At 36.8% G+C, this 26370-nt stretch overlaps 3 protein-coding genes across 4 annotated transcripts; 1 reads left to right on the plus strand and 2 right to left on the minus strand.

Moving 5' to 3' along the window:
- Nucleotides 1–140: 140 nt before the first annotated feature.
- On the plus strand, nucleotides 141–21717 carry LOC112056347 (protein melted). The gene is made up of 13 exons (XM_024096767.2): nucleotides 141–729; nucleotides 2948–3202; nucleotides 4224–4428; nucleotides 5865–6124; nucleotides 6896–7042; nucleotides 7959–8116; nucleotides 8980–9269; nucleotides 9677–9766; nucleotides 11018–11154; nucleotides 12178–12640; nucleotides 13180–13448; nucleotides 13861–14142; nucleotides 14808–21717. Exons 1-13 carry the CDS (start codon nucleotides 625–627, stop codon nucleotides 15054–15056), a joined length of 2910 nt encoding a protein of 969 aa, XP_023952535.2. The 5' UTR covers nucleotides 141–624; the 3' UTR covers nucleotides 15057–21717.
- A 450-nt stretch (nucleotides 21718–22167) lies between these two features.
- Nucleotides 22168–22791, minus strand: LOC112056346 (dual specificity protein phosphatase 19-like). The gene has a single exon (XM_024096766.2). The coding sequence runs from the start codon at nucleotides 22789–22791 to the stop codon at nucleotides 22198–22200; it is 594 nt and encodes a 197-aa protein (XP_023952534.1). The 3' UTR covers nucleotides 22168–22197.
- Nucleotides 22168–26296, minus strand: LOC112056345 (tRNA pseudouridine synthase-like 1). Of its 2 annotated transcripts, XM_024096764.2 has the most exons (6): nucleotides 26134–26296; nucleotides 25927–26055; nucleotides 25126–25335; nucleotides 24737–24832; nucleotides 24205–24448; nucleotides 22168–23319 (listed from the first exon to the last, which is right to left on the minus strand). In XM_024096764.2, the coding sequence occupies exons 1-6, from the start codon at nucleotides 26184–26186 to the stop codon at nucleotides 23083–23085; spliced, it is 969 nt and encodes a 322-aa protein (XP_023952532.2). In that variant the 5' UTR covers nucleotides 26187–26296; the 3' UTR covers nucleotides 22168–23082. The 2 variants fall into 2 exon arrangements, with proteins under 2 accessions (XP_023952532.2, XP_023952533.2); XM_024096765.2 differs by lacking the exon at nucleotides 25927–26055 and having other exon boundaries at nucleotides 26134–26288.
- Between the last annotated feature and the right edge of the window lie 74 nt (nucleotides 26297–26370).

Here is a 26370-nt window from a genome sequence, read left to right on the forward strand (position 1 = left end):
CTTCAATGTTATCGTTAATAAAGTTCTTTTTTTAATGACATATTAATGATTGAGTCAACTGTCAAATTGACAGAAGCAGCTGATGATGTCATTAGGTTTTGGATACTTGTGGTAATGATTTTTCAGGTACACAAACAATTTTATGGAAATGAAACTGAAAATAAAATCTAAATATACCTTGCTTTGAGAGCTACGGTCATATATTTACGTATGTTTCAGTATTTATGCACTTCATACAGTATTATAAATGATTTTAATGCGAAACATATTTGTACATTTTACTTTATCAGGCATTTCTCGTCCGATTATCCAAATTTTAAGTTCATTGACAGATTGACAGTTGACGTTTGCGACAAGTCGAGTGTCCACAAAATCCACTTTTCTAATTTCTTTGCTCAATTTCGATATTCGCTATTTACCGTTGTTCGGTAGTGAGATTTTGCTAATTAAGTTCTAGTTTTGCTGCATATCATATATTCTTTCTTAAAAATCTTTATAGTGAACTAGATGGATTATGGTTGGAGTAAACCGAAAGTTGGTTACCCGATGTGTGTAGGTTTATTGGAAGGTGTTGTTTTCGAGTGGGCTCGGTAGTGTTTGGAGCCGGGGCGTACTGGCAGCGCTATGCACGAACTGCTGAAGCACGTACTGACGGAGCGCGACCTGACGCGGGCCGGCGACATCTTCGCCATCCCGGACTCTGAAATCGTGGACGATTTGAACGAAGTGGTAAGTTGCAGTTGTTTACCGTCTCCTTCACTCATAGTACACGCAGAAGGCACCGAATCGTGATTTTTTTACTTAAATAAAATTTCCCTTACCCCAACTAAGCTAAAAACTTGTTGTGAGAGCTCATATGGTTGTAGTCAAACAGTTAGGAATCAATCTTTAGATCTATCTTGAGTCTGCCCCAGTAATCAAAGAGATACTTAACGCTGAAAGTATTATTGTATACTAAAGTTTTATATAAATAAGTACAAAGTTTCATTTATGTAATTTTATAGGCTTACAAAAACCAATATAAATAATCAAAGTATGACTCAAACCTAAAACCTAATACACTTGATATCAAAATTAAAATTAAAGGCTTTAAAATTAAAAAAATAAATTAAAATCTTTAGGGAAAATAGAGCATTGATAGAAAAACATCATTTTTTTCCCATCTAATTTAATTTTTTCAATCTTTTATCTGTCTTATTTTAACAGCCAATTATAGAGCCAAGCCTCCCTCCTTATAACTTATAAGAGACAGTATTTGGAGCTTAGACTCACCACATGGCTCCAATATGGGTTGATGGGCTAATTTTTTACTATTGTTACAAATGTTTCTTATGTTTTTATTTTTTTATGTTTGTTACCTCATAACTTCTTCATTTCTTAACCAATTTTAAAAATTCTTCTTTTGTTTGAAAGAATATCCTTCTAGATTGGTCCCATTTAATTTTCATGAAAATCGGTTTAGTAATTATGTGTTATAAAAAAATTATTAAATTGCTTGTACTGCGGCTCTTTCATTCTCTATGCTAGGACACACTAAAATCAGAAAAATAAAATCTTTTGAAAAAAAAATACAACCGACTTGAAAATTACAAAAATTTACCGAGAAGCGAAAAATAAATGTTTGTGCTACCTTCTGATCACTTTGAAGGGGGTGCCAACACAGTGATGCATTAGCTCAAGCTGCTTAAATCATACAGTTTAGGATTTCCAGAAGTATCTTTCCCATGCTTCTTTCAAACAAGTGTTTCTTATGTTTTTCTGAAATTTCTCAATATAAATGTTTGTACAAGTGGCGGCTGACTGCACCCATGAGTAATAAACACTTGTATGTAAATGAGTGCACCCACCACACATCTGTTTGTACACAGTTGGTGGTGACACGGCAAAAAATTCTTCATTGACACAGCTATTGAAATAAGTTGATCTCATCACTTGAAACATAAACATTTTCTATTCAGATTCTATTAGGATCACATCATAAACATATTTTTTGATATATCAACATTCTACATTCAAACTGTGAACTTTGTCCACGTAAAATTTAGTTTTTCACAAATCCTGCAGGAACCTTGAATTTTTCCTAGTTTAAAAGTCACCTGTATGTTGCTTAGTTGCTAGGCAACATACAACTCTTCTATCTTCCAGTTTAAGTCCCATTTAAATTGGTTCAGCCATACCATAAATTAGTTTCGACAGACTGTGTTATAGTTTTGTGTTAATAACTATAAGCACTTGATAAAACTTAGTTCTTTTAAAATCCCAGAGAGACACTTGTAGTTTATTTATATGTATTGATATAGTTATTAATCACTCTATATAGTTCTATAGTATTTTTATTTAGTAGTAGCGGATCCGGTCAAGCTTCATACGCTACTCTACCCTTCTATACCTCTACCCCTACCCTACCCCTACCTCTTGACTCTTAAATGTTTGTATGGGAAATAGAAAAGGGCAGTTTTTAGGGTTTTCCCGGAAATTATTTGATTTTTTCCCTATACCTCCACAAACATTTCAAGACCAAGATAAGATAAATCCGTTAAGCCCAGTGATCCAAATAGAATTCAAATTAAGTAATTTGAATTCTATTTGGATCACATCCTATGTTCTATTTGAAAATTGAAATCGGACCAGTAGTTCATGACATTAGCGCGTTCAATTAAACAAACTCTTCAGCTTTATAATATTAGTATAGATTTGTATGTTGGTAGTACACATATCAAATAGGGCTGTACTTGTATTAAATGTCCCAAACTGAAAGTGAAATTTCCTGAATTTGATTCTCAGTTTGTGAGTGTTTCTCAGCATGGGAGGGAGTCCATCTCTCCCATTTTTTAACAATATAATACATATTATATACAAAACTTGATTATATCAATTAAATCAGTTTAATTAAATAAAATGCTTTAATTAGTTTAGCATAAATCAGTGTTTAAATATTTATTTCTAGCTTAAGCAGATAACAGACATATCTTCACGACCAGACTACACCAGAAACGATCGTGATCAAGCCCTGATAGAGATATGTGTCACAAGGGTGACATCTTGTATCAAGGAGACGGGCACGCTGGAGAAGTACTGTGGAGCCCTGGTGGCGCTGCTGGAGTCCTGCCTGCATCACAACTTAATGCCTGTGGGACATTTACGGGATGATGATCCACCTCATGCCAAAATCGCATCTGATGTTATTGCATGCATTGTATTGGTAAATAATTTATTTTCCTTTATATATATATGAGTACCTTTGTATAAATATAGTCCATACATTATAGAAGCTTGAGTTGTGACAACTATTGTATTGAAAACAGTATTTATTATTGTTCTACTAAAAAATTACACCATTCAGCAAATCATACAAATAAGTGATGTAATAATAATGATGAAGAAAATAGCTACATTTTAGACAAATATTGGTTCAGAATGATTGTCAAAATGAGACGCAGATATTGTACTTATAGGTATTTATGCATTTGATGTTACTTTTAGTTCTTTTAGTTTTTTTTTTTTTTTTAATAAGCAATATTTGCCATATCTTTTTTTTTATAATATGACCAATATTCCCATTCCCCTCCAACTAGTCGGGAAAGACTGTGCTAGGAGTGGGTACGACAATAGACCAACGGGGCGAGGATCGAACCACCACCCTTCGGTGATGAGTCCGACCGCTCTTACCGTTGAGCTATTGAGGCTATATATTTTAGACAAATATAGGTTCAGAATGATTGTCAAAATGAGACACAGATATTATACTTATAGGTATTTATGCATTTGATGTCGCTTTTAGTTCCTTATGTTTAAATTTAACATTTTAACATAAATATGCAGGAACCATCCATATTACTGGGATATAAATTAGCATGCATGTTGTTCAACAATCTCTTGTCTTCCAGTCAAAGGCCCATTAATATTGGGCTATTCCAGAAGTTCCCTGACAAACAGACAGACAGAAAGTGTTCAAAAAATGTTTGTGTTTTAGTATCATGTAAATAATAAATAAAAACACTTGAATGAACACAGTTATCTTGTAAATCACAGACAAACACTTGAATTTTATTTTTATGTATTTCGCTTACTTTTATTCCTTTTAAATGAGTAATAATAAGCAAGGACAGATTGATGTTATTACTACTCAGTCCCAATAAACGTTTTTTTGCTCCATTAAAAAAAAACGTTGTTTATGTACCAATGATCACGTCTCGTATTGAGCTACGTAATTCAATACGCAGGTCTCGTTTCCGCTGCAAGCCAACAAGGAAGCGAGCGGCAACGCGGAAGTGATGGAACTGTTCCTGCCCGTCGCGGTCCAGTTCCTGCACAAAGGGAACAGGGAGATATCGCGACACATGGCGCGCTACCTGTCTTTGGCCGCGGTGCACCACGCCGTGCTGCTGAAGCCCCATGTTCAGACCATCATGGATTCTATCATGTCAGGTATGTGTTCTTAAAGAGAATATTTGCCATATGTTGCAATATTTTGCCATATATTTTGATGGCTTCCGTGGCGCAGTGGTGTGCGCGGTGGATTTACAAGACGGAGGTCCTAGGTTCGATCCCCAGCTGGGCCGATTGAGGTTTTCTTAATTGGTCCAGGTCTGGCTGGTGGGAGGCTTTAGTCGTTACCAGCTAGTTACCACCTACCGACAAAGACGTACCGCCAAGCGATTTAGTGTTCCGGTACGATATCATGTAGAAACCGAAAGGGATGTGGATTTTCGTCCTTCTCCTAACAAGTTAGCCCGCTTCCATCTTAGGTTGCATCATCACTTACCACCAGATGAGATTGTAATCAAGGGCTAACTTGTAAAGAATAAAAAAAAAATGTGGTAACTAGCGGACGTCCGCGACTTAGTCCGCGCGTAATTCAGTTTTACACAAATCCCTCGTGAACCATACATTTTTACGGAATGAAAAGTATGTGTTAATCCAGATCTTTTTCCATTCCAAATTTCAGCCAAATCGCTTCAGTAGCCGCAGCGCAAAGGAGGAATAAATATACACACTTACACACAAACTTTTACCATTAATATTAGTGTGATATTCAACTAGTCGGGAAAGACTGTATTATGAGTGGGTACGACAATAGACCAACGGCGCAGGGATGTAATTCACATAACATAGGGGTTTTTTTCTATAATCTAAGTTTCTTTTTGTTTTTGTTTATTGTTTGTCAGTCCAATAATTCTTCATCCAAGATCTTATTTTTTGACTTAGAACGTTTGTAGATCAAACTTACAAACACTCATAATAATTATTTACATAGAGGATAGATAAGGTGGCATTTGTAACTTAACAAGCGATTTATATTTAAGTCTACATTTCCACATCCTTTCACATTCTCTACGCTGATATTGGTTACATATTTCGTACCTACGCTACAAATCATATCAAATATCGGAAAATGGAGGAAAGATACTCCATTTGCTGATGTGATTTTAGAATTTATGTTTTTTACATATATATGAATTGAAAACTAAATAAACCGTACAGATAATCTTTTTCCTGATGTCTCGGCATTTGAATATTAATTAAAAATGAACTCCTGCTGTCGTGTGTTTTAACATTTAAACATTCTCCATTAACATCTTTTATGTTACATTTTAAACTAGTACGTTGAAGGCTTTTTGTCGGGTGAGATTGCCATTTGAATTCGTCAGTTTATTGCTGAAAATATTAATACATAATTATTTTTTATGCAAGGCAGTAAAATCGTATTTCATTGCTAGTACGCGTATTAAATACCGAGCTACCGATTTTAAGCCTAATCACGAGCAGAGTGAGGGGCTTCAATCTTAATGAAGGGGCAGTGCCTAAGTATTTTTAAATATATAAGTTTGAGAGATGTTTCCGTTATAAATTTTACTTTGTAGGTAACTACCCGCTTTGCCGCATCTTGACGAACCTGTACGAAGTTTGTCCGGAACCACTCGAAGGCCACGTGACCGCGCTGGTGTCGTTATTACCGCACGCTGAACCGGTGGAAAAGAGCTCACTTTTCGCCCTCTTCGAGCAAATAGCAGCGAGGCGGCCCGAGGCGCTCAAGACTGCGATACCACAACTGCTGTCGTACCTCTGCCCCAACACTGCCAGCCAGAACGACCCGGGCTGCATGTGTATTGATCTTTTACAGGTACCTAACTTTATTTATGTTACTTGATACTGTAATATAATGTTTTTCCAAGTCTATATTGATTCTTAAAAATTCACAAGCTTTATTACCACCTACATAAAATAACTATTTTATAATTTTATCTTATCCATACCAAAATAAGCAATTAATATGTTTAAGAAATTTTATTATTTTGTAAGAAACTTTGTGATGAAACATCGTCGTCTTGTATCGTTGTTATCAACCCATATTCGGCTCACTGCTGAGCTCGAGTCTCCTCTCAGAAAGAGAGGGGTTAGGCCAATAGTCCGCCACACTGGCCCAATGCGGATTGGCAGACTTCACACACGCAGAGAATTAAGAAATTCTCTGGTATGCAGGTTTCCTCACGATGTTTTCCTTCACCGTTTGACTTCGGACTGGATTCGAACCCACACCCTCCGGAGTCGAATCGAAGTGTGCGTTGCGAATGTTTTGTCGGATATGTGTCCGGTTTTTAACAGACTTCCAAAAAGGAAGAGGTTCTACATTCGGCTGTATGTATGTTTTTTTACAGAACAAATCAAAATAAATATTAATTATTATTAACGGATACTATTTGAAATATCGAAAACTAGCAGAGAGTTAGTTTAAAGTTAATAGACGTCAGTTGACAACGAATTTTTCGATAAGGCGGGATTATGGAGGTTTAAGGGAGACGAAGTCGGCTAGTATACTAAAAAAGTTTAAGGCACAAACGAGCGATAGCATGAGAGACGTACTCGTAAGGACGCCGCGTCACTTCTGTCGCAGGTGATAGCCAGCGTCAGTCGCAGCCGCGCAGCGCTAGTGTCGGAGCACAGCGCGGCCGTGCGCCGAGCGTCGCGCGCGCCTCACGCCACACCGCGCGCCACCGAGCTGGTGGCCACCATACTCGCCACGCTCGGGTACACCAGCAGGGTGAGTCATGCCACACACAAATGCATATGCAAACACATGCATGCATCTCTCCATAGAACTGTAAATTAATCCTACATCTTTCAGATATGAGGGCCTATATAGGATTTGTGCTATGAGATATCTTGTGAAGAGAAACAGACATATTGTCAACCAATATCGGCGGCATAGAAAATGTCCATTCGTCCCATCGCCAAACCAACCAACCAACCAAAGAAACTACTAATAATACTGATTTTATCATACTAACGCGGCCATATCAAACATACTGTTATAGAGATGTCAGGATTGACCTTAGTTACCACTAATCAGCATTCAGCACTGCTGTGTTCCGGACTGAAGGGCATGGTTGTCGGTGTAATAATAGACACGTCATGTGGCTTAACCCCCTAGTTGTTGGACATAGATCAGTACAGTGCTATGTATGACGTTTTTTACTAAGTGTTTCTGTTTATTAGCGTCGATTTTCCACTTACCATCAGGTAGATCATCTTTTTGACCAATCCCTACTATCCCTACTAATAATATTATAAATGCGAAAGTAAGTCTGTCTGTCTGTTACGCTTTCCCGCTTAAACCTCTCAACCGATTTTGATGAAATTTGGCACAGACAATCTTTAGACCCTGAGAAAGGACATAGGCTACCTTTTACTGCGAAAAAAGGGATGAAGAGGTTGAAAGTTTGTAAGGGATTTCTTAATTTTAAAAGTTAAAACCATGAAACTTTATATTTAAGCACTTGATAAGACATAATCAAACATTTGTTTTTGAAATTTCGACCTGTGAGGGGATGAAATAGGGGTGGAAACTTTATATCTATTTTCACGCGGATGCGAACGGACGTCGCGGGCGTTCGCTAGTTATGACTATAAGAGAGGCAATGGTATCCATGTAAGTAGCCAGGGGTGATTGCGTGCAGGAGCGCGCGCAGGAGGCGCTGAACTTCGTGGTGGAGCGGCTGGCGGGCGCCGAGTGGGCCGAGCAGGCGGCGCTGCTGCGCGAGGCCACGGCGCTGTGCTCCGCCTACCCCGCGCTCTTCACCGACCGCCTGCTTGCCGCGCTCCGAGCCAACAACAGGTACTCGTGTAACCAAACGGTCAATGTAGTCGGCTAAGCAGCATGGTGGGTCGAAGCTCCCTTTTTAAGAAGATCCCCTTTATAAGACGTTCCCCCTCTATATCCCCTTTATAAGATTATAAGAAGATCCCTCTCTATATCCCCGTTATAAGAACTTCCCCCTTTACACCCCCTTTATAGGAATATCCCTCTCTATATCTATTTTACCATTATAAGAAGATCCCCCTCTATATCCCCTTTATAAGAAGTTCCCCTCTATATCCCCTTTATAAGATTGTAAGAAGATCACCCTCTATAACCCTATTAAAAGAACTTCCCCCTTCACATCACCTTTATAAGAATATCCCTCTCTATATCACCTTTATAAGAAGATCCCCGTCTATATCCTCTCTGAAAGAAAATCCCCCTACATGCCCTTTATAAGAATATCCCCCTCTATATCACCTTTATAAGTATATCCCCCTCTATATCAACTTTATAAGAAGATTCCCGTCTATATCCTCTCTATAAGAATATCCCCCTCTGTATCACCTTTATAAGTAGGTCCCCCTTTATATCCCCTTTATAAATTCAAATTCAAAATTCACTTATTTCAATTAGACTTAGTTTACAAGCACTTTTGAAATGTCAAGATTATGTCACAACTTAATTTAATCCAATGGTGGAATCATAGTCGAAAACTTAAAATTAAAGTTACGAGTTATGAGAAAAGTTATAAGAAGATCCTCCTCTATATCCCCTCTATAAGAAGATCCGCTTCTATATCCCTCTCTATAAGAAGATAGAAAGATATAACGAGTATGTTATGTTTGTATTTTGATTGGTTTTACTTGACATTAAACTTTAATGAAGTTTATTTTCAGCAATCGGCCAAAATCAACGCACGGTGAAGTCAACAGAACGCCGGGTGGAGTAACAATTGTTAAACTTGGGGGACAAAACTCCACCACTGCTCCCGTCTCCACGGGTTCAACTGTGACCCCACTTGCGTCGACGGCTCCAGTGTCATTGGGGTCAACGGTGACCTCGGTCACGTCAGTGGCCCCCGTCACTGGTTACACGAGGCGAGCGAAGTTGGGGGATTCGAGGAGTACTGGCAGATTGCACCCAGGACCTAACTCCCATAGAAGCATGACAAGGTTGAATGTTGCAGGTAAGTCAGTGTTGCAGGTTTGTCTAATATAATATGCTTGTAAAGTCCGGCCGCTCAGAGATTGCGTTAATGAAATGTCGTGATCGAATGGGCGATGTAACTTCAATCTGGCGTACAAGGTTGTTGAACTGCGCTGTTTCAAGGCTATGCCAACTGTTTGTCTTTGTAGTGATGAAACAAAATAACGATTCAATTGTAATTAAACATGTTTGTCCCATTCGATCACGAGCTGTCAGAAACGCAATCTCTGAGCGGCCGGACTTTACTACGTACATGTATATAGTTTACTATTTAACACGCATAAGGAGTGATGTTCAATAGTAAAAGGCTGGCTGGACGGCAATTTTATAATGACTTTAAAAATGTGAAATTCTGATGTCTTTTAAAATAGTTATTTTTTTGTTTAGGAGGTTCAGTAGGAGGGCTACATAAAAGCATGACCCGGTTATCGTCCTCGCAGCAAATCAATGCGCAGCAAAACATGACTCCACCACAGAGTAAGTTTGAAACTTTACTAAATAGTAAGTTTGAAACTCCCACACAAAGTAAGTTTGAAACTGCATCCCCAAAGTAAGTTTGAAACTCCCACACAGAGTAAGTTTGAAACTTTACTAAATAGTAAGTTTGAAACTCCCACACAAAGTAAGTTTGAAACTGCATCCCCAAAGTAAGTTTGAAACTCCCACACAGAGTAAGTTTAAAACTGCCTCCCCATAGTAAGTTTGAAACTCCCACATAGAGTAAGTTTGAAACTTTACTAAATAGTAAGTTTGAAACTCCCACACAAAGTAAAGTTTGAAACTGCCCCCCCAAAGTAAGTTTGAAACTCCCGCACAGAGTAAGTTTGAAACTCTCCCCTCTAGGAAAAGTTTGGTGTGTTATAAAAAAAAATGTTAATTGACTCTTGTGCTGATATCAAAACGCAAAGATGCTCTCGTATCCGATCATTTGATTGATCTATCACATAACATATTGATTGTTTTATCGAATCTTTTCAATGTTGTTTTAGGGATTTGTAAAGATTTTAGTGACAATTAAAATATTGTATTGTGTTGTGCAAAAACTAACTATTTTTAGTAATGTAATTATAAAATGTTCACTAATAAAATTGTAAAGATGTAAATTTTAAATGATGAAATTGTTATTTGAATTAATTTAATAACACATACTTAATAAATAATTTGCATGACAAATTGGCAATATACATTTACCATTTACATCAACCTACCGCTTCCATCTTAGATTGCATCATCACTTTCACCATCAAGTAAAATTGTAGTCAAGGGCTAACTTGTAAAGAAAAAAAAAACTTTAATATCTCCTTCGTACATGGTTAATCTCACTATGCGATTGCCCGCCATGGTCGAAAAAAAAACAATTCGGGAGCATATTATTATTTTATACTAATTTCACCTTCAATCAATCAATCAATAAATTTTTATTTTGCCTGAACATGGTACATTTACATAGGTCTTCTATATTATATTTAAACACATATCCTGCCATAGTTGGCGTGCAAAAGTTAACAAATCTTACAATTTAATTTACAAATTACAATTTTACAAATAATAAAAATAAAACTAAGTTCGAATTAATTAATGTCACTATTATGGTTAATGTCCCTATTTTATTTTTTCACTCGTGTAGTCATTAACGCTATAGTACAACTTTTTCCTATAGTACAACCTTGAATGAAAATAGTTTGTTATATATATATATGTATTCATATATATGTCTGTGTGGTGCAGTAGTGGGCAGCAAGCCGACGGTGGCCGTGGCGGGCGGTGGTGCCGTCACCGTCACCGCCATCTCCCCGCCGCTGGCTCCGCGCGTGGCTGCGCGCCACCACCACCACAACATCGTCATCGGACCATCCACCTCCACGGTAATCATCATTATCATCCCATATTCACTGCTGAGCACCAGTCTCATCTCAGGATGAGAGCGATGTCATTCCTCCACATCCACATTAATATTGTAATAATAATAATAATAATAAGCCCTTTATTCCGAATATACAAGTTGAGTAATACACATATATATTATATTATGTCGAGTAATTCGGAGTGCCTGTCAAATCTGCGACTAATGCCCATTTATCATCAACATCATCATTATCAGATGGACGTCTACTGCTGGACATAGGCCTTTTGTATAGACTTCCAAACACCACGGTCTCAGGCCGCCAGAATCCAGCAGCTTTCTTCAACCCGCTTGATGGCCTCGGTCCATCTAGGGGTCGGGGGTAGGGGTTACACTGCGCTTTTCTTTGCCGGGTCGCCATTCCAACACCTTGGGACCTCAACGTCCATCGGCTCTTCAAAGTATGTGCCTTACCCATTAGCACTTTAACTTCGCGACTCGCTAAGCTATGCCGATTCTTACATGCGCCTGAATCCGGATGAATCCTAGAAGCTAGAATAACCACTAGAGTTAAAAGAATTCCATCACTTAACGTTGTATCTATTGCTTGTAATAATGTTATTATTATGAAAATGTTCCGCACAATACTAAACGCCCCCTGGTTTACTAAAACTGAAAACATGCATGAATACCTTGAAATGTCGACAGTTAAGGAACAAAAAACAAAAAATGCTATAAAACCCAAAAGTAGATTGCAAGAGCACACATATAGTCTTGCCAAATTACGCCTGGTAAGATCAAAAGGCTAAAGCGATCCACTGTTTAAGAACTGTTTGGTGTACGGTCATACCTAAAAATGACCACAACAAGAAGAGTCGCTATGGAGTGACCTTTAATTTGAAACATCCACTGCTATGAAAAAAAACAGTTTATAGTCAAGCGACTGATCACTGATAGATGTAACTGAACAAAAAAAAAGGAATAAACTTTACTAAAACATTATGAAAGTTATATTGAGAATATATTTCAACATTTTTTGTTACAGAATCCAGGGCCCACAATTATCCCGGGCCCGCCGTCTCTTCAAACACAGTCGATATCTGTGAACCCTCTAACGGGCAAGTCCTCAGACGCCCTCGTACCAGCGTCAGTCTCTATACAACACTCCAACACTGCGCTCGGCCAAGTGTCGGTCATCACAAGCACGCCGAGTACGGGGCCGGTATTGACCCAGACTTGCGGATCCGGACCGATCGCGGTCGGCTCCAATCCGATCCCGATCGGACCCGTCACGGTTACGTCCCGTAGAGCGAACAACACCAGTGTCACAATGATCAACTCCAGCAACTCTAACAACTCCAACTCCAACCACAGAATAAGCGTGTTTGAGCCGTATCCCATGAGAGATACGGTACAACACTTTTGTGAGAAACATTTGGATAAAATCAAAGCGTATATGGACAACGTCTCTCTGAGGATACCGCCGCCAGCTAAATGTACAATAGAAGGTAAGTAAGTTTCGGAAGTAAAATCGAAAGTGCTTTGAAATCACCACATTACTGCTTTTAGATTATAATATTTCCTGGTACGTAACAAAATTTAATAGTAAGAGCTAATTTAGGTATTCTAGAAAGACAAAAAATCGTTTTTGGGTGTGAAAAACTTTATGAAGTATTCACAAAATCCCTCATCAGTCAGAAGTCTTATTTTATCTCTGTTATAATTTAACATTCATGACATTCATTACAGATGGAATGAAAAGTCTTTAAATTGTCTAATCCGTGCAAAGATCAAAGAAGCAAGTAATTTGCTTTACTAAATGGAAAACAAGCAAAGATGCAAATTCATTTTCAGAAAGTGTGTTTCATCACAAATATGTTGTAAAATGTCGTGTGGCATCTGCTTCCTTGCTAGCTCTCGCCTACGGCTCGGACTAGCAATATCGCCTCGGCTGTAATATTCAACTTATTGCACTTATAACATAATGTACTATTAATAATTTGGGACCAAATATGTGATTTTAAAAAGTTATAAATTATTTCTTCAGAGCGGAGATCAAAGAAGCAAGCCCGCCTATCGTTCGCGTGCGGTCGTCGCGGCCCGCACTGCCTGTACGCGCGCGCCGCATTCTCAATGCGCACCCGCGCGCCGAGAGTGTGGATCCACCTCATGTTCCTGGCGCTCCAAGCGCGCCACGCCGCCGCCCTGTCGTCCAGGGACCCTACAGTGGCCAGTCTGAAACACTGCTGGGACATCCTCAAGTGTGAGAACAAGACCTTCCTCACATTGGTCACAGGGGCTTTCCCTGGCCTAAAGGTATGTACCCAATTTCAAAATGTCCTAATGTGTCGAGGAATTTGTTTTTTCAATTAACTCCAAGCAGGAAATAATGTCTTACCTTGTCTTAACTAAATCAAAATGTTAACTGTAAATAAATTTGTCTCTCTTTCTGCCTTTTCAATTGCGCATTGAAAAAAAACTCAACAAAACTATTGTATGCTATTAATGTTTAAGAACGTAGAAGAACCTGTTCTAGTATTGCGAAAATCGGGAATACCAATCCCGCTTCTGTTTTGGAATTTTGTTTGCTTGTTCTTCCATGGGTTACGTCATCCGGTATAGTTTAATGAGCGATTGATCACATAAAGCTAGCCTGTGTAAAAATAATTGTCTTCGAGAGTCAAAAATAGTACATGGTGGTAGTATTACAATTTTGGTTTCCCAACAGGAACAAGAAATGTTAGTAAACGAACTCCGAGCGGCTGGTTTCTTCGACGTTTTCGAGGTTAACTCCACTCGCACCGACGGAGCCAGCGTACCTCCAACTCAGGCGACCTGGGGCTGCTTCCTCTGCAACCATCCGGAGAGAGCCGTGGGCTTCCTGGCGGCGGACGGCCAGCCGGTGATTGAAGGACAACTCAAGGAGAAGAAAGGGCGGTGGAGACTGTTCAGGCGATGGCGTACGAGATACTTCACGTTGTCCGGTGCTCATTTGTCGTGTAAAGGATCGGTGAGTTGACGTATTCTTATAACTTCTCACCCTCGTATTTCGCATACCCATGACAATACCTTAATTTTTAATTTATGAGTTTACTCATCAGTTATCACCATAACATAACATGTCGTTTCGTAGTAAATGTATGAAATAAATGTTCTTTTTTAATACGGGGATAAAATATAGTATGCTACTTGCTGATATATAGCTTTCCATTGATGAAAGAGTTTTTAAATCGATCCAGTAGTGAAACGAAAAATTAAGCCCTACCTCTTTAAAATATTTGTTTAGATTATCTCGTGGAACTAATTGGTCGCGCTTTCGGTATGTGTTAAAGAAGACAGGATCTCAGGCTCTTAAGTTTAGGTTTAGGTACCCGCACTGTTTAACTTATTGTTTGTAAAGTTATGATCAGCTCCTCCCTCTTGCCCGTACAGGCTTTACCATGCTTTATGTAAGACCAGCAAGTTGTACGCGGTTCAATTACTTGGTTCTTTATTTTACTCAACTTGGTCCACATTTTTTATCAACTCCTGGTGCAAAACGATGATGTGCACTTGAAATGACTTGTGATTTCCATTAAATAAAATGAGCAAATCTAAAAAGTTATTGTTGTCTATTGTCTCCCAAAAATACATCCCGTTTGTTCAAAATCGTTACCTGATTTTCTTGACTTCCAGAGTGGTGGCGAAAGTATTGACATCAACCAGATACGATCTGTCAAAGTGTCCCGCGGCGCGCGCAACATTCCGAAGGCCTTCGAGATCTTCACCGGGGACCAGACTTTGATCCTCAAGCCCAAGGACGGTAAGAACGCAGAAGAATGGGCGCAATGCCTCAGCATAGCGGTGGCACATTCCCAGGCGAGGGACGCTCCAGCCAAGGCCAATAGTCTCCCAGCGAGGGGACTAACTCTCAAGAGCTTCTGACGACTGTTGCCTCAGGCCTTGTTTCAGGCCTAACATCATTTGCGACTACCACTGCTTATACTCCTTAAAATGCGGGAAATTCGATGTTGGCATTGAAAGTCAGGTCAGCAGTTTCCCAGCATGGAGGAATCCTGGGAGAATGAAGCATCCCAGGAATTACGCTTAAGCGCTTCTGACAACTGTTGACTCAGGTCTTGTTTCATTCAGTCTTGACAATGTTTTATATGCGGAAAATTCAGAGTTGACCTTGAAATAAAATTTAAAATACTGGTATTATAGTATATGCACATAGTTATTGGCTTGATTGGCATGACTGACTCTGAAGAGTTTTTGGCGACTGCTGGTCCTGATCTCGTTTTAGGTCTAACTTTATATTTTTCATTACCAGCTTTAGCCATGTTACCAGACAAAATGTACGATTTACTTAAAAAGAGTTATTCAAATTCAATGTATTGCCCCTTGGTGGTAGTAAACAAGTTGTAAGTCAGTATTTATAGTATATCTTGTTTTTGTCTCTTGTTTTCGTATCGATCAGTTTAGTAACAAAAATTAATATAAAAGTATACAGAACTTTTTGGCCTACTTGTCAAAGACGTAAGTCAATTTAGCATTCTCGTATGATGATAGTCAGGGGGTAAAAGTGTTCTTAAAAGCTAATTAAGCTGTATACCTTCCATGTTGTTGGATGTTTAGTTGCTTACTTCGCTTGCTATAATATAAACTCTCAAATCTGGGTTGTATAGGGCATACTTGTATTCGCAGATCGTAGTAAAGGGCTAATTTATAATTCAATAAAAAATATTTCTTTGAATGTTGATATCTATAATTTTAACTAGTTTTTACTTCATGTTTTATAATTATCGCTTTTCCAAGATATTGACATTAATGTTGAAAAATTCTTTTTTCATAAATATTTATTATCGGTTTTTATCGATGTAATTGTTTTATTCTGTACTTAAATGTTATTTAGCGTTAAGACAAGACATTTACTTAATTATTTCTATAGAATAGCGAATTACATTATTTTATGTATAATACCGGTTGTACTTAATCTTTAGAATTATATTTGTATATAAATGAATTATTTACTGTAAGTTTAAATGACATTATTTTAACCGAAGAGTGAGTGGTTTGCTCAAAATAATAATAATACAGTTAGTAATAGTGAAGAATATTAGCTGTATTTATACTCAGAGGCCTCAGAAGCACAATTATCCGCCCACTTTAATATGACGCGAATATATTAAAGTGGGCGGATAATTGTGCGTCTGAGTATATTTAACTTGCCATACTGCCAATTGTTATTGTTAAATTAAAAATCTTCATAATCATGCAGGTACTATTTAGTAGTATATCAAGTTTTTTTATATTAGTATACTATATAAATACTACAAAAAAGGTCGGTAGTACTCTGAGATTTGCTAACGTTTTTTGCCTAATATCTTGCGTTTATTTAGAGTTTATGTTTTGAAAGATATTTATGATTTAATCTTAGAGCCTATTCAATTGAAGGTTGGATGTGTCAAAAATGTCTATGGATATGCGTCATTCATAGAAGTCAACGTACAAATTACAAAATGTAAATAGAAAAAAAAATATGTGTTCTGCAATATATCACCAACCTTGTATTGGATCAAAATCTCTAACAGGAAAGTAAAAAAATATATAAATAATGTCGCTTTTATTCATTTATGCTGTATCTGGAAACTTATTAAACTAGAAAATACTTGCAAACTGTAACGTGAAACCCGATTTTACAACAACTGGAAAGAAGAATAGAATTAGATTGAATCCCCAGGCGTGTTCGGATTGCTAGCATCAGCGACTTTTCAAAATGGCGTTTGGTGTTTCGATTATTCAAAAAAAATTCAAAAGATCACACAGTGAGATACATTTCATGACACAGATTATTCTTAGATTTAAGATAGTCATAAGTAAAGTCATTATAATATTGATAAATAAGATAAAAGACAAATTATATAGGTAAATATACTACATATATTATATTGGTAACATAATATACATAGTTTAGTATAATATGGCGACGAGTACAATAATTTTTTATAATTGTTTTTCCCGTAGAGTATGTTTTTTTATGGTTGGGCATTCAATTTATGAAATTGACAGTTGTTTATTGTATAAAAAAATATAGATTGTTTATCTGTATATACTTGATTTTATAAATGGCGTTAAAGCAGCGCAGAGTGACTAAATAAGGTATTGCTCGACCTATCTCATCCAGTTACTAAAGTGGTACTTAATTTGAACCACACTTACCAGTATAATGGTCTGAGATCCGGCATTAGAAATATATACTCTCATCTGTTATTTATTATTTATAGGAAATAAATGGTAGATAATATTCACAGTGACACATTGCAAAATAGGTAGCTTAGTTAATTCGCGGTTTATTTTTTATACAAAATCTAGGAAACCATGAACTACAATACAGTTAAATTAAGCATAAAATAAGCTTGCATTTGAAATATTACACTAAATAACTGATAAGTAATGTTATTTATATATCCTATATAAATAACATTACTTATCTGTTTATACCTGGCAACCCCACAGTTGCAGTGTGAGAAGACTTTTTAAATTTTTTGGGTATATTCTATTAATTGTGTACGATTTTTTTAATTAACCAATGCGGGAAGGAGACTAAATAAATTAATCATTTAGACAAAGTGTCAATTTGAATATATTCTACCATTTATTTCTTATCCCAACTAAACAAAAGATGAGGGTATATATTTCTTATGCTGGCTCTCCTACTATAAGGATATCTTTTCTGTCCTCTACTACATTCTGATTGATCGAGCACTGCTCTATACTCAGTCGCTCGGTTGGCGCCGAATATTTACCTATAGTCTGGCAAGTTCGTTGATGACACTCCCATGATATACGGGCGACGGGGGGAAAGACTGCGCGGGTGCGAAATCATGCGTGCATCAGTTGTGGGTTTTTCATTCATCGCTACACGCCCCCCGGCCCGCGCGTACCATCGGAGTGTTACGAACGAAGGTGCCAAGCTATACATATTGAAATGTTATAAGGTCTAAGACTGAGTGCTGGTCAAACTCATACATGTACTTAAAATAACTTCGGATACAAAGCACGGCCATTTATTATTTTGAAATGTCTTCTATTTAAATGTAAGTACATATATAAATTATTATTGTTTTATTTAATTGTAATGTACTTAAATAGTTTATATTTCGCCGAATTGGGTTAATGACAATCAAAATATAGTCTGGCAAGTTTGTTGATGACACACCCATGATATGCGGGCGACGGGGGGAAAGACTGCGCGGGTGTGAAATCGTGCGTGCTGGGAAGTGAGGTGAATCAGTCGTCGATTTTACATCGCTACACGCCCCCCGGCCCGCGCGGACCATCGGGAGTGTTAGGAACGAAGTTGCCAAGCTATAACTAAGTATGCTTATTTATGTGATTCGAAAATGACATTCCTGTTGGTTATATGATACTGTTATGGTCTCAAATTGAAGAAAAGTGGTTGTTATGAATTATAATTTTATTTTTTAATTATTGTGAAATAATAATTTTGGACAAATGTTATGATCATTTTATTCGATATGTACAATGGGCGTGTTTTTACTTTTAATGCCCAGAATGAATTGATGTATAATTATTATTATTGGAACGAAGTTTTATTATTAAAGTGCATTATAACACTTTATTACAAATAAAGCTTTAAATAAGACTGTAAATTTATTATTATCGCAGAAGTATGTAGTTTACTCGGATTCTGAAGTTCAATATAGAATCCCTGAATTCGAATCACTTAGCGCTAGCGGATAAAGTAGACTTTTCGGCACCCATTTCGAGGCGCAAAGAAAGTTTTCCAAGCTAGCGAGATGAAAAGATGTATTTTAATGCACCAGTGCCTTTGCGCTTAACAATATTTCGATATGCACGTCTAATGCGCCGCTAATTTTGTATTAATTAATTGTCTGTAATTCAAGCATTTTGCTAATATTATACTGAAGCACTTTATATAGTTAAATTAATGTGTTATAAAAATGACAAATAGATTAAGTTAAATTTAGGATGAAAATTGCAGACTGCCAAACATTACTAAAATATAGTTTACATTTCTCGTCAGACACTGACTAATATAAAACAGAATGTCGATGAAACGCCGCAGAAATGCGATGCGTGGTGATGACGTCATAAACATTTCATTTATGGCGCTTGATACGGCCGGGACTATATTAGAACAGTACGTGCCGCAAACAAATGACCACGATTCTACATGCAGACATTGAAATCGTTCTGCTAAATAAATTTTGTTTCATACAAAAATACTAATACCGCGAATGAACGGGGGGGGGGGGGTTAGTGTGAAAAATCCGACGTCTTCTCATGCTTACCAAATATAATACAATAATAAAATAATATTAAAATCGGTCGAGTTTGTACAATTGCGGGCACAAACACCGTGACACGAGATACTTATTTATATTTATTAGATAAAACACAGTATGGACTTGGTCAACTAATACTTAACATAATAAAGTCCTCATTATTTCTGTCAAAATAATCAGTTGATGCCATCGTTTTGCGCCCGGACTTTACAAATAAATAAAGGAATACACGTTTGATAGTGACCGCCACTATAAAAACACTTCAGTAATAATATAATATATGTATGTATTTATATGCACTAACGCTTAGGCATTATTGAATTGAATTCCGCTAATATATATGTATATAATGTATATAAGTACATACTTGGTGTTTATATCCCACCGCTCAGATTAGTGAAACTTATAGTAGGTATATTGCTCCCTACCACTTCACCAGATTAAAGTCCGGCCGCTCAGAGATTGCGTTTATGACACCTGTCAATGTCACTTTATATATTTTTAATTAATAGCCCAAACCAGTGCCTTTGCGCTTAACAATATTTCGATATGCACGTCTAATGCGCCGCTAATTTTGTATTAATTAAACATTATCTGTAATTCAAGCATTTGCTATTGCTATTTAAATATCTTACAATAACCTTAATAACGAGTAATAACATTAAAAATTGAATAATCATGTCAACTTATAATAAACACTAGCTGACGCCGCGCGGTTTCACCCGCGTGGTTCCCGTTCCCGTAGGAATACGGGGATAATATATAGCCTATAGCCTTCCTCGATAAATGGGCTATCTAACTCTGAAAGAATTTTTCAAATCGGACCAGTAGTTCCTGAGATTAGCGCGTTCAATCAAACAAACAAACAAACTCTTCAGCTTTATAATATTAGTATGGATTAATTTTGGGCTAAAATTATGAACTAATTAATTAAAAATATATAAAGTGACATTGACAGGTGTCAGAAAAGCAATCTCTGAACGGCCAGACTTTAGTGTGCATTTATGTTTACTAATATTGCTTTCAAATCTGTATGACTACCTGCTTATACCTGTACCTATAAGTACCTATAAGTTCACGTTTAGTCTTTGTGCCCATGGAATTCCTTTTTCTGTGAGACCTGCACTCCCACTCTAAAAGGCGTTTAGCAACAATAATTAAAGAGTAAAATCTAGTCTTCAGGAGTTCCGAGTTCTGGCCAACGTTTGTAATTTATGTAACTTTAACCACCGAGTTCACAAGCGGTCAGTTGTGATCATGATCATGATCACGATCACTGATAAGAAGTTTTCTTTACATCCTTTACAAAGAACGCAAAATTCAGAACGTCTGTGCGGGCTCTAACTTTGGCTACTCTTCTTAAAAATGTTTGCGTTCTGTTTAAGTTGTCTGTCTTTAAAAATTTAAATATATATTAATATTATAAAGAGGTAAAGCTTGTGGTGTTCAAGGTCCTACAAGATAGACAAATAGATTCAGAGATTGCCCTCTGCAATGTAGGGATCTCTGGATCTACGAAACCGAAGAAAGTCTTGTCATTTATGAATGTCATAGACTATGTTTTATACCCGTATTCTCCCGGGAACGGGAACTACTGTGTCAGCTAGTAAGTTATAAGAGTATTTGTGACAAACATTGAAACATTTCGTAGTAAATCTCTAAGCACGAACATAGAAGAAACATTATTGAAACCATAAATAACTTATGATGTTGGTGCTATACATACTCGTAGTATACTACGGTCGTACCTTTGCGGAGCGCTTCCTGTGTGTTCACTGTAATACGGGTCTGTAGCCATTTGGCACGACGATTCTCTTTCTACAATCGCAAACGCTTCGAAAATCTACGCTAATATTATAAACCTGAAGAGTTTTCTTGAACGCGCTAATGTCAAGAACTACTGGTCTGATTTGATAAATTCTTTCAGTGTTAGATAGCCCATTTATTGAGGAAGGCTATAGACTATATATAACCCCGTATTCCTACGGGAACGTGTACCACGCGGGTGAAATCGCGCGTCGTCAGCTGGTTAAAAAATGTATAGGTATGACATTAGCTATCGACATGTCGATAAGTCGACATGCTGAGGATCGATCGGATCTGTCATTCCCATATATTTTTTGTTTTTGAATCTTTTACGTTTGTAGAAAGAGAATCGACGTGCCACACGGCTATAAGCCAAGGATAGATTTAAAATGTTATAGCGGATAGCGTGCGCGAGCGAGCTCGTACCAATGCCTTATTTATTAGAAATAAAGTTTTGTTTACAATTCTGATGTTGTCATTATTTTAACCCATATGTATTCCAGAGGGTGCCTCCGATTCCATGCACCCTCTAACTTTTCAGTTGGGTGCATTTAAGACACAGAACACTAATACTCCTAACGTGTCTCAAACGGTGAAGGAAAAAAATCGTGAGGAAACCTGCCAGAGAATTTTCTTAGTTCTCTGCGTGTGTGAAGTCTACCAATCCGCATTGGGCCAGCGTGGTGGACTATTGGCCCAACTCACTCTGAGAGGAGACTTGAGCTCAGCAGTGAGCCGAATATGGGTTGATAATATTATGACAATGATGTACCTATTCATAACTCAATTTTTTTAGCAAAATACCTCACAATTGCTTTCTGCCTAGTTTAAAAAATTCAAATGTAACTAAAATTGTCTCACCTCAACTAACTGCAACTACAAGTACCAAGTGCAGGTGCGGTATTAAAACAAGTGTCTAATACTAATTATAAACTTTGACAAGTATTTTATTTTTCGATTGACATACTTTTTAACACATTTCCAGGCTGTAAACATTGTAATTGTTTCCTAAATCCAGCATTTGGCTGTATTACCGGCCTTTTACTCTTAACCAAATCGTACGCTTCACTGAAGTCCATTCTTTCATATTGCATTAAGTATGCAATCGCGACCATTGATGTACGGGACACTCCCGCATTGCAATGTACCAAAACATTTAACTTTTTATCCACACAATTTCTAATAAAGGGCAGGCAATCAGCCAAAACGAGTGTCAAATCAGATTCTGGCAAATCCAAAACTGGTACAAACTTGTGTTCTACATTAGATAAATCAACATCTATGCCTAAACTAACAACACAACTTATATTGAACTTTTCCAAAACACTATCAACTGCACAATCTTGCGAGCCTATATATATATGATCTCTGATTAAAACCGGCACATCATCAGGTTTAGTGTCTACGATAAAGCCGTAAGCGTTTGGTTCGAGAAATGTTCCAGTTCCTTCTACGAATTTCACTCCATCTGCACGTGTTACAACAGTTTCTGTTTCTTTAAGTTTGTCTTTTTGCCTTTTTAGTTCTTTCAAGAAACTCATTTTGAACGTTTATATAGTAATTGTATGGTGTCTGTCAAGGTTGTACATTAAGTCCTTTTTTGAAAACTTTATATAGATCTGATTTATTTAACTGAATGAATTATTTCCGCTGATTTTTACATAAAAGTTTTCATGTCATTCACAATATGTAACACAACACAAATTATTGTATAAGTATTCTAGTAGTCAGTACTTAAATGGGACTAGGTCAATTCTTGTTAAATATAACTATTATCGTAAATATACCTAACTTTTGCTTGCTTGTTTCTCACTGTTTTATATACATTCTTTCTATTCACAATCAAGTTCTTCATTATTAACTATACTATTGGCTATACTTCTTTCTGGGTCGTAAATGAGATCTTCCGGATTATATTCGACGTTACAAAGGTATAAACCGTCAGGTGGGCCATTCTGTATGAAAGTGTGCCAGGAGTGCTTTGAGGGTACTTGAAGCATCACTTTGATATCATCTGGTTCCAATTTTCCAATGGCTATAGATATTAGAGTTCCTACCATACGCCGGATCTGTAATTATTCGAAATTTTATTACAAACTGGTGACTACTTCAATAAGATATCTAAAGCTAGTGTTTAGGAGTGAAATTAACTACTTATTGAGATTGAAGGATGTTAGTAAAATGAAAGGTATATAACTTACATGGGGTAAATGGGTTCGAGGCGTTGATATTGGGCATGTTTTTGTGATGAGATGATATTGTTAAAGAACATGGTTTTTTACATTGAGATTCTAGAAACTAGGCAAACAATAAACTGCCTGATTGGTACATTGGTTACCCTATGTGGCTTCAAATCATGAGGTCCAAGGTCCTTGGGGTTTCATATCGTGGGTTGGCCTATGAAACAACCTTACTTCCAAGAAATTCTCTTTAGCAGCCCAGAGTTGGAAAGAGGGCTCAGGGTAGGCAATGCATTATTGCATTTATGAAGTGCACACCACTACTGCTAGTAATTATTATTTCATCTGGTATTTTCGAAAATATTACTCACTTTAAGTAGATATGTATCAAACTTACCTTAGAAGTGATAACTTAAATAAAGCAAAAAGCCACTGATCTCCTATTAAAAAGTGGATGCATAATCGACGACCAAACCGTTTTTTGGTCGCTGATTATGCATTCAAAGTGCTAAACACAACTTCTTGGCACTCAATTTGAACCTTAAACTCAATTCTTAAGGTTGAATTTGCTCTGAATTTGGGATTTTATTGAATATTGGTCTATTTTAAAAGGTCTTTAGGTATAATTTTCTTTATCAATAATTCTAAAACTGCCAAAGCAAAATTGGCCAGTTGTCAAGTGACATTTTCTACATGATTGTGTGTCCTTTTATTTTAAGAGGTCAATGCAAAAAGCTCAATATTTTAATTTTGTGAGCTTGAGGGTAGTCATACCTGATTATGTACAAAAGACCGTCCTTTGATTTCAATATCCCAATAGTTGAAACAGTTGTCTACAGCACTGTTAGTGTAGCTAGTGGTGCATGGCTGGCCGGGCTTCACAACTATAGATTTGATCTCTCTTCTGTTGTGCTTATGTTGTAGTAGTTTATCAAATTTCTTGAAGGTAGCAAAATCGTGATAGCCGACCAGGTGTTCAGCTCCTTTTTTGAATCTCTCGACATCAAACTCTTTTTTTCTAAAAATTTAAATTTAAAATACATAAATGTAATAATATCATGCTGTTGTATAAATTTACTAGCTGTAATGCCTAGTTCAGACCATTTTAATATTTTAGTCAAGTATGAAAGATTTTTGGATTTACCGCCCAAAAATTGTTTGTACTCAACTAATATACTAAAGTAGTCTGAACTAGGCCTTACTTGTGGTTTCATGTGGATCCTAATGAAGAGGCATACTCTTGGAAGGACATCCAACAGTGGTTGTATAACTTATAAAGATGATGATGAAAGCACAAGGTGGTTACCTAATAAAGTGACATCTCTTCCATTCTTCTATTGGTATAAAAGATGCTATCACACCCTTCTCTTCTTCTTCAACTTCTGGTTTCAGTACAGCTAACCTGAAAGTGAAATAATCCACAGATTGTTAGGAAGTGTGTATTGGTACTTGGATTAGTGGAATAAAGTCTCAGGATTTTTTTTCATTTGGAATTCAAACTGTAGTTTGTAACAGTATAAATCTATCTACATTTTAAAGTTCATAAGGTTCAGTTCAACAGGTTCATTAGTAGGTACTTTGCAGGATTCCTTGCATAACTTAAGTGTTGGTCCTTAATTAGTATAGTTGATGGTTTTGAACTTACCATCTGCTTGATCTGTTAATTATTATTACTATAAAGAAAAATAATAATACCTGTATAAATATGTTCTAGAAACAGCATTGAACCTGGCACTGAAGTTGTCATTCACCCTTAAACATTTCCTCACATATATACTGAGTTCATTGTGGAAAAAGAACTTGTTCATTTCATATGTGATGTAATGTGGGTCATAGATGTTGTCGCCCTTCCTGTCCAAGTCAAAGTGAGCACTTGAATTCAGTGCATGAACGCCACCATCTGTGCTACAAACATCAACAATATAGTATAAAGTTAATACATAATAATAATAAAACCTTTATTAACTGTTTTTTTTTACATAATATTATTGCAATAAATCATTGAGACTGATTGTTTTTTCTTCAGTTTTCCCTCGGGCATAGGCCTCCTCGTTACTTATTTATAGTCCATCACCTATTTACAGTGGCCCATTTACACAGGTTTCCTCCCTCCAGGCTTTGCACCGTGGTGGTCTAATGGGATTTGAAGTGGTTAAAATAAAAATGTTTGACTCAAAACAGTCAGTGTTTTGAGTCAAACATTTTTCAACCAAGGATCAGAACAAGGAGAAATGGACTACTTATGTAATATTATTACTTAATATTTTCATAATGAGTCCTACGATGCAAGCCTGGATGTAAGTAAACCTTCGATCTTTATCAAGAGTTCAGGTAATTTGTCAGCAACATTTAATAATATCATATCAATGTGTCATATATAAAGGCCAGGTCTTGATAATGACATACTAATATACAAGACAGTGAAATACTCGTATAATTGCACGTTGCCGTTTTACTAACTATGTTTTAAATTACTATATATGAATGGTTAATTACCGGCTGGAAAGAATGAGGTTAGGATAATTCAGAGGTCTTAATTTAAGTAGGGCTAATTCCATAGACCCTTGCACACTATCAGGATCGGGGTAATTGCGACCTTCTTTAAGCCAGATCTTCTCAGAGGACCTATGTGCAGAGAATGGAATCAAAATGGGAATTTTATAAGAAAATATTACTCAAAGATATAAATTGTGGTACACCCACCTGAATTTTGTACCAATGTAAGAAAAGAATGTTAGATATCTTGCTTTCATCATTTAATGCAAAACAATAATTACATTGTTTTATAAAAATACAAGAAAATCAAAATTACAGAAACATCAATGACTTTTTGATTTTTCGTCAATGTCAAAACATAATATATAACGAAAATTCAAAACAAAGAGTAGAGTAAGTTGATTCAAAATATTAACGTCAAAGAGTAATTCAGTAAATTATACA

Source organism: Bicyclus anynana, chromosome 5 (genome assembly GCF_947172395.1).
Source record: "Bicyclus anynana chromosome 5, ilBicAnyn1.1, whole genome shotgun sequence".
Taxonomy (NCBI): domain Eukaryota; kingdom Metazoa; phylum Arthropoda; class Insecta; order Lepidoptera; family Nymphalidae; genus Bicyclus; species Bicyclus anynana.

Coding starts and splice junctions, on each gene's coding strand:
- LOC112056347 (XM_024096767.2), top strand. CDS start 625: ATGCACGAACTGCTGAAGCACGTACTGACGGAGCGCGACCTGACGCGG. Junction 3,203..4,223: donor TTATTGCATGCATTGTATTG/GTAAATAATTTA, acceptor TTCAATACGCAG/GTCTCGTTTCCGCTGCAAGC. Junction 9,767..11,017: donor AAACATGACTCCACCACAGA/GTAAGTTTGAAA, acceptor TGTGTGGTGCAG/TAGTGGGCAGCAAGCCGACG.
- LOC112056346 (XM_024096766.2), bottom strand. CDS start 22,791: ATGAGTTTCTTGAAAGAACTAAAAAGGCAAAAAGACAAACTTAAAGAA.
- LOC112056345 (XM_024096764.2), bottom strand. CDS start 26,186: ATGATGAAAGCAAGATATCTAACATTCTTTTCTTACATTGGTACAAAA. Junction 25,336..25,926: donor AACCTCATTCTTTCCAGCCG/GTAATTAACCAT, acceptor TGATGTTTGTAG/CACAGATGGTGGCGTTCATG. Junction 24,833..25,125: donor TCTAGAACATATTTATACAG/GTATTATTATTT, acceptor TTTCACTTTCAG/GTTAGCTGTACTGAAACCAG.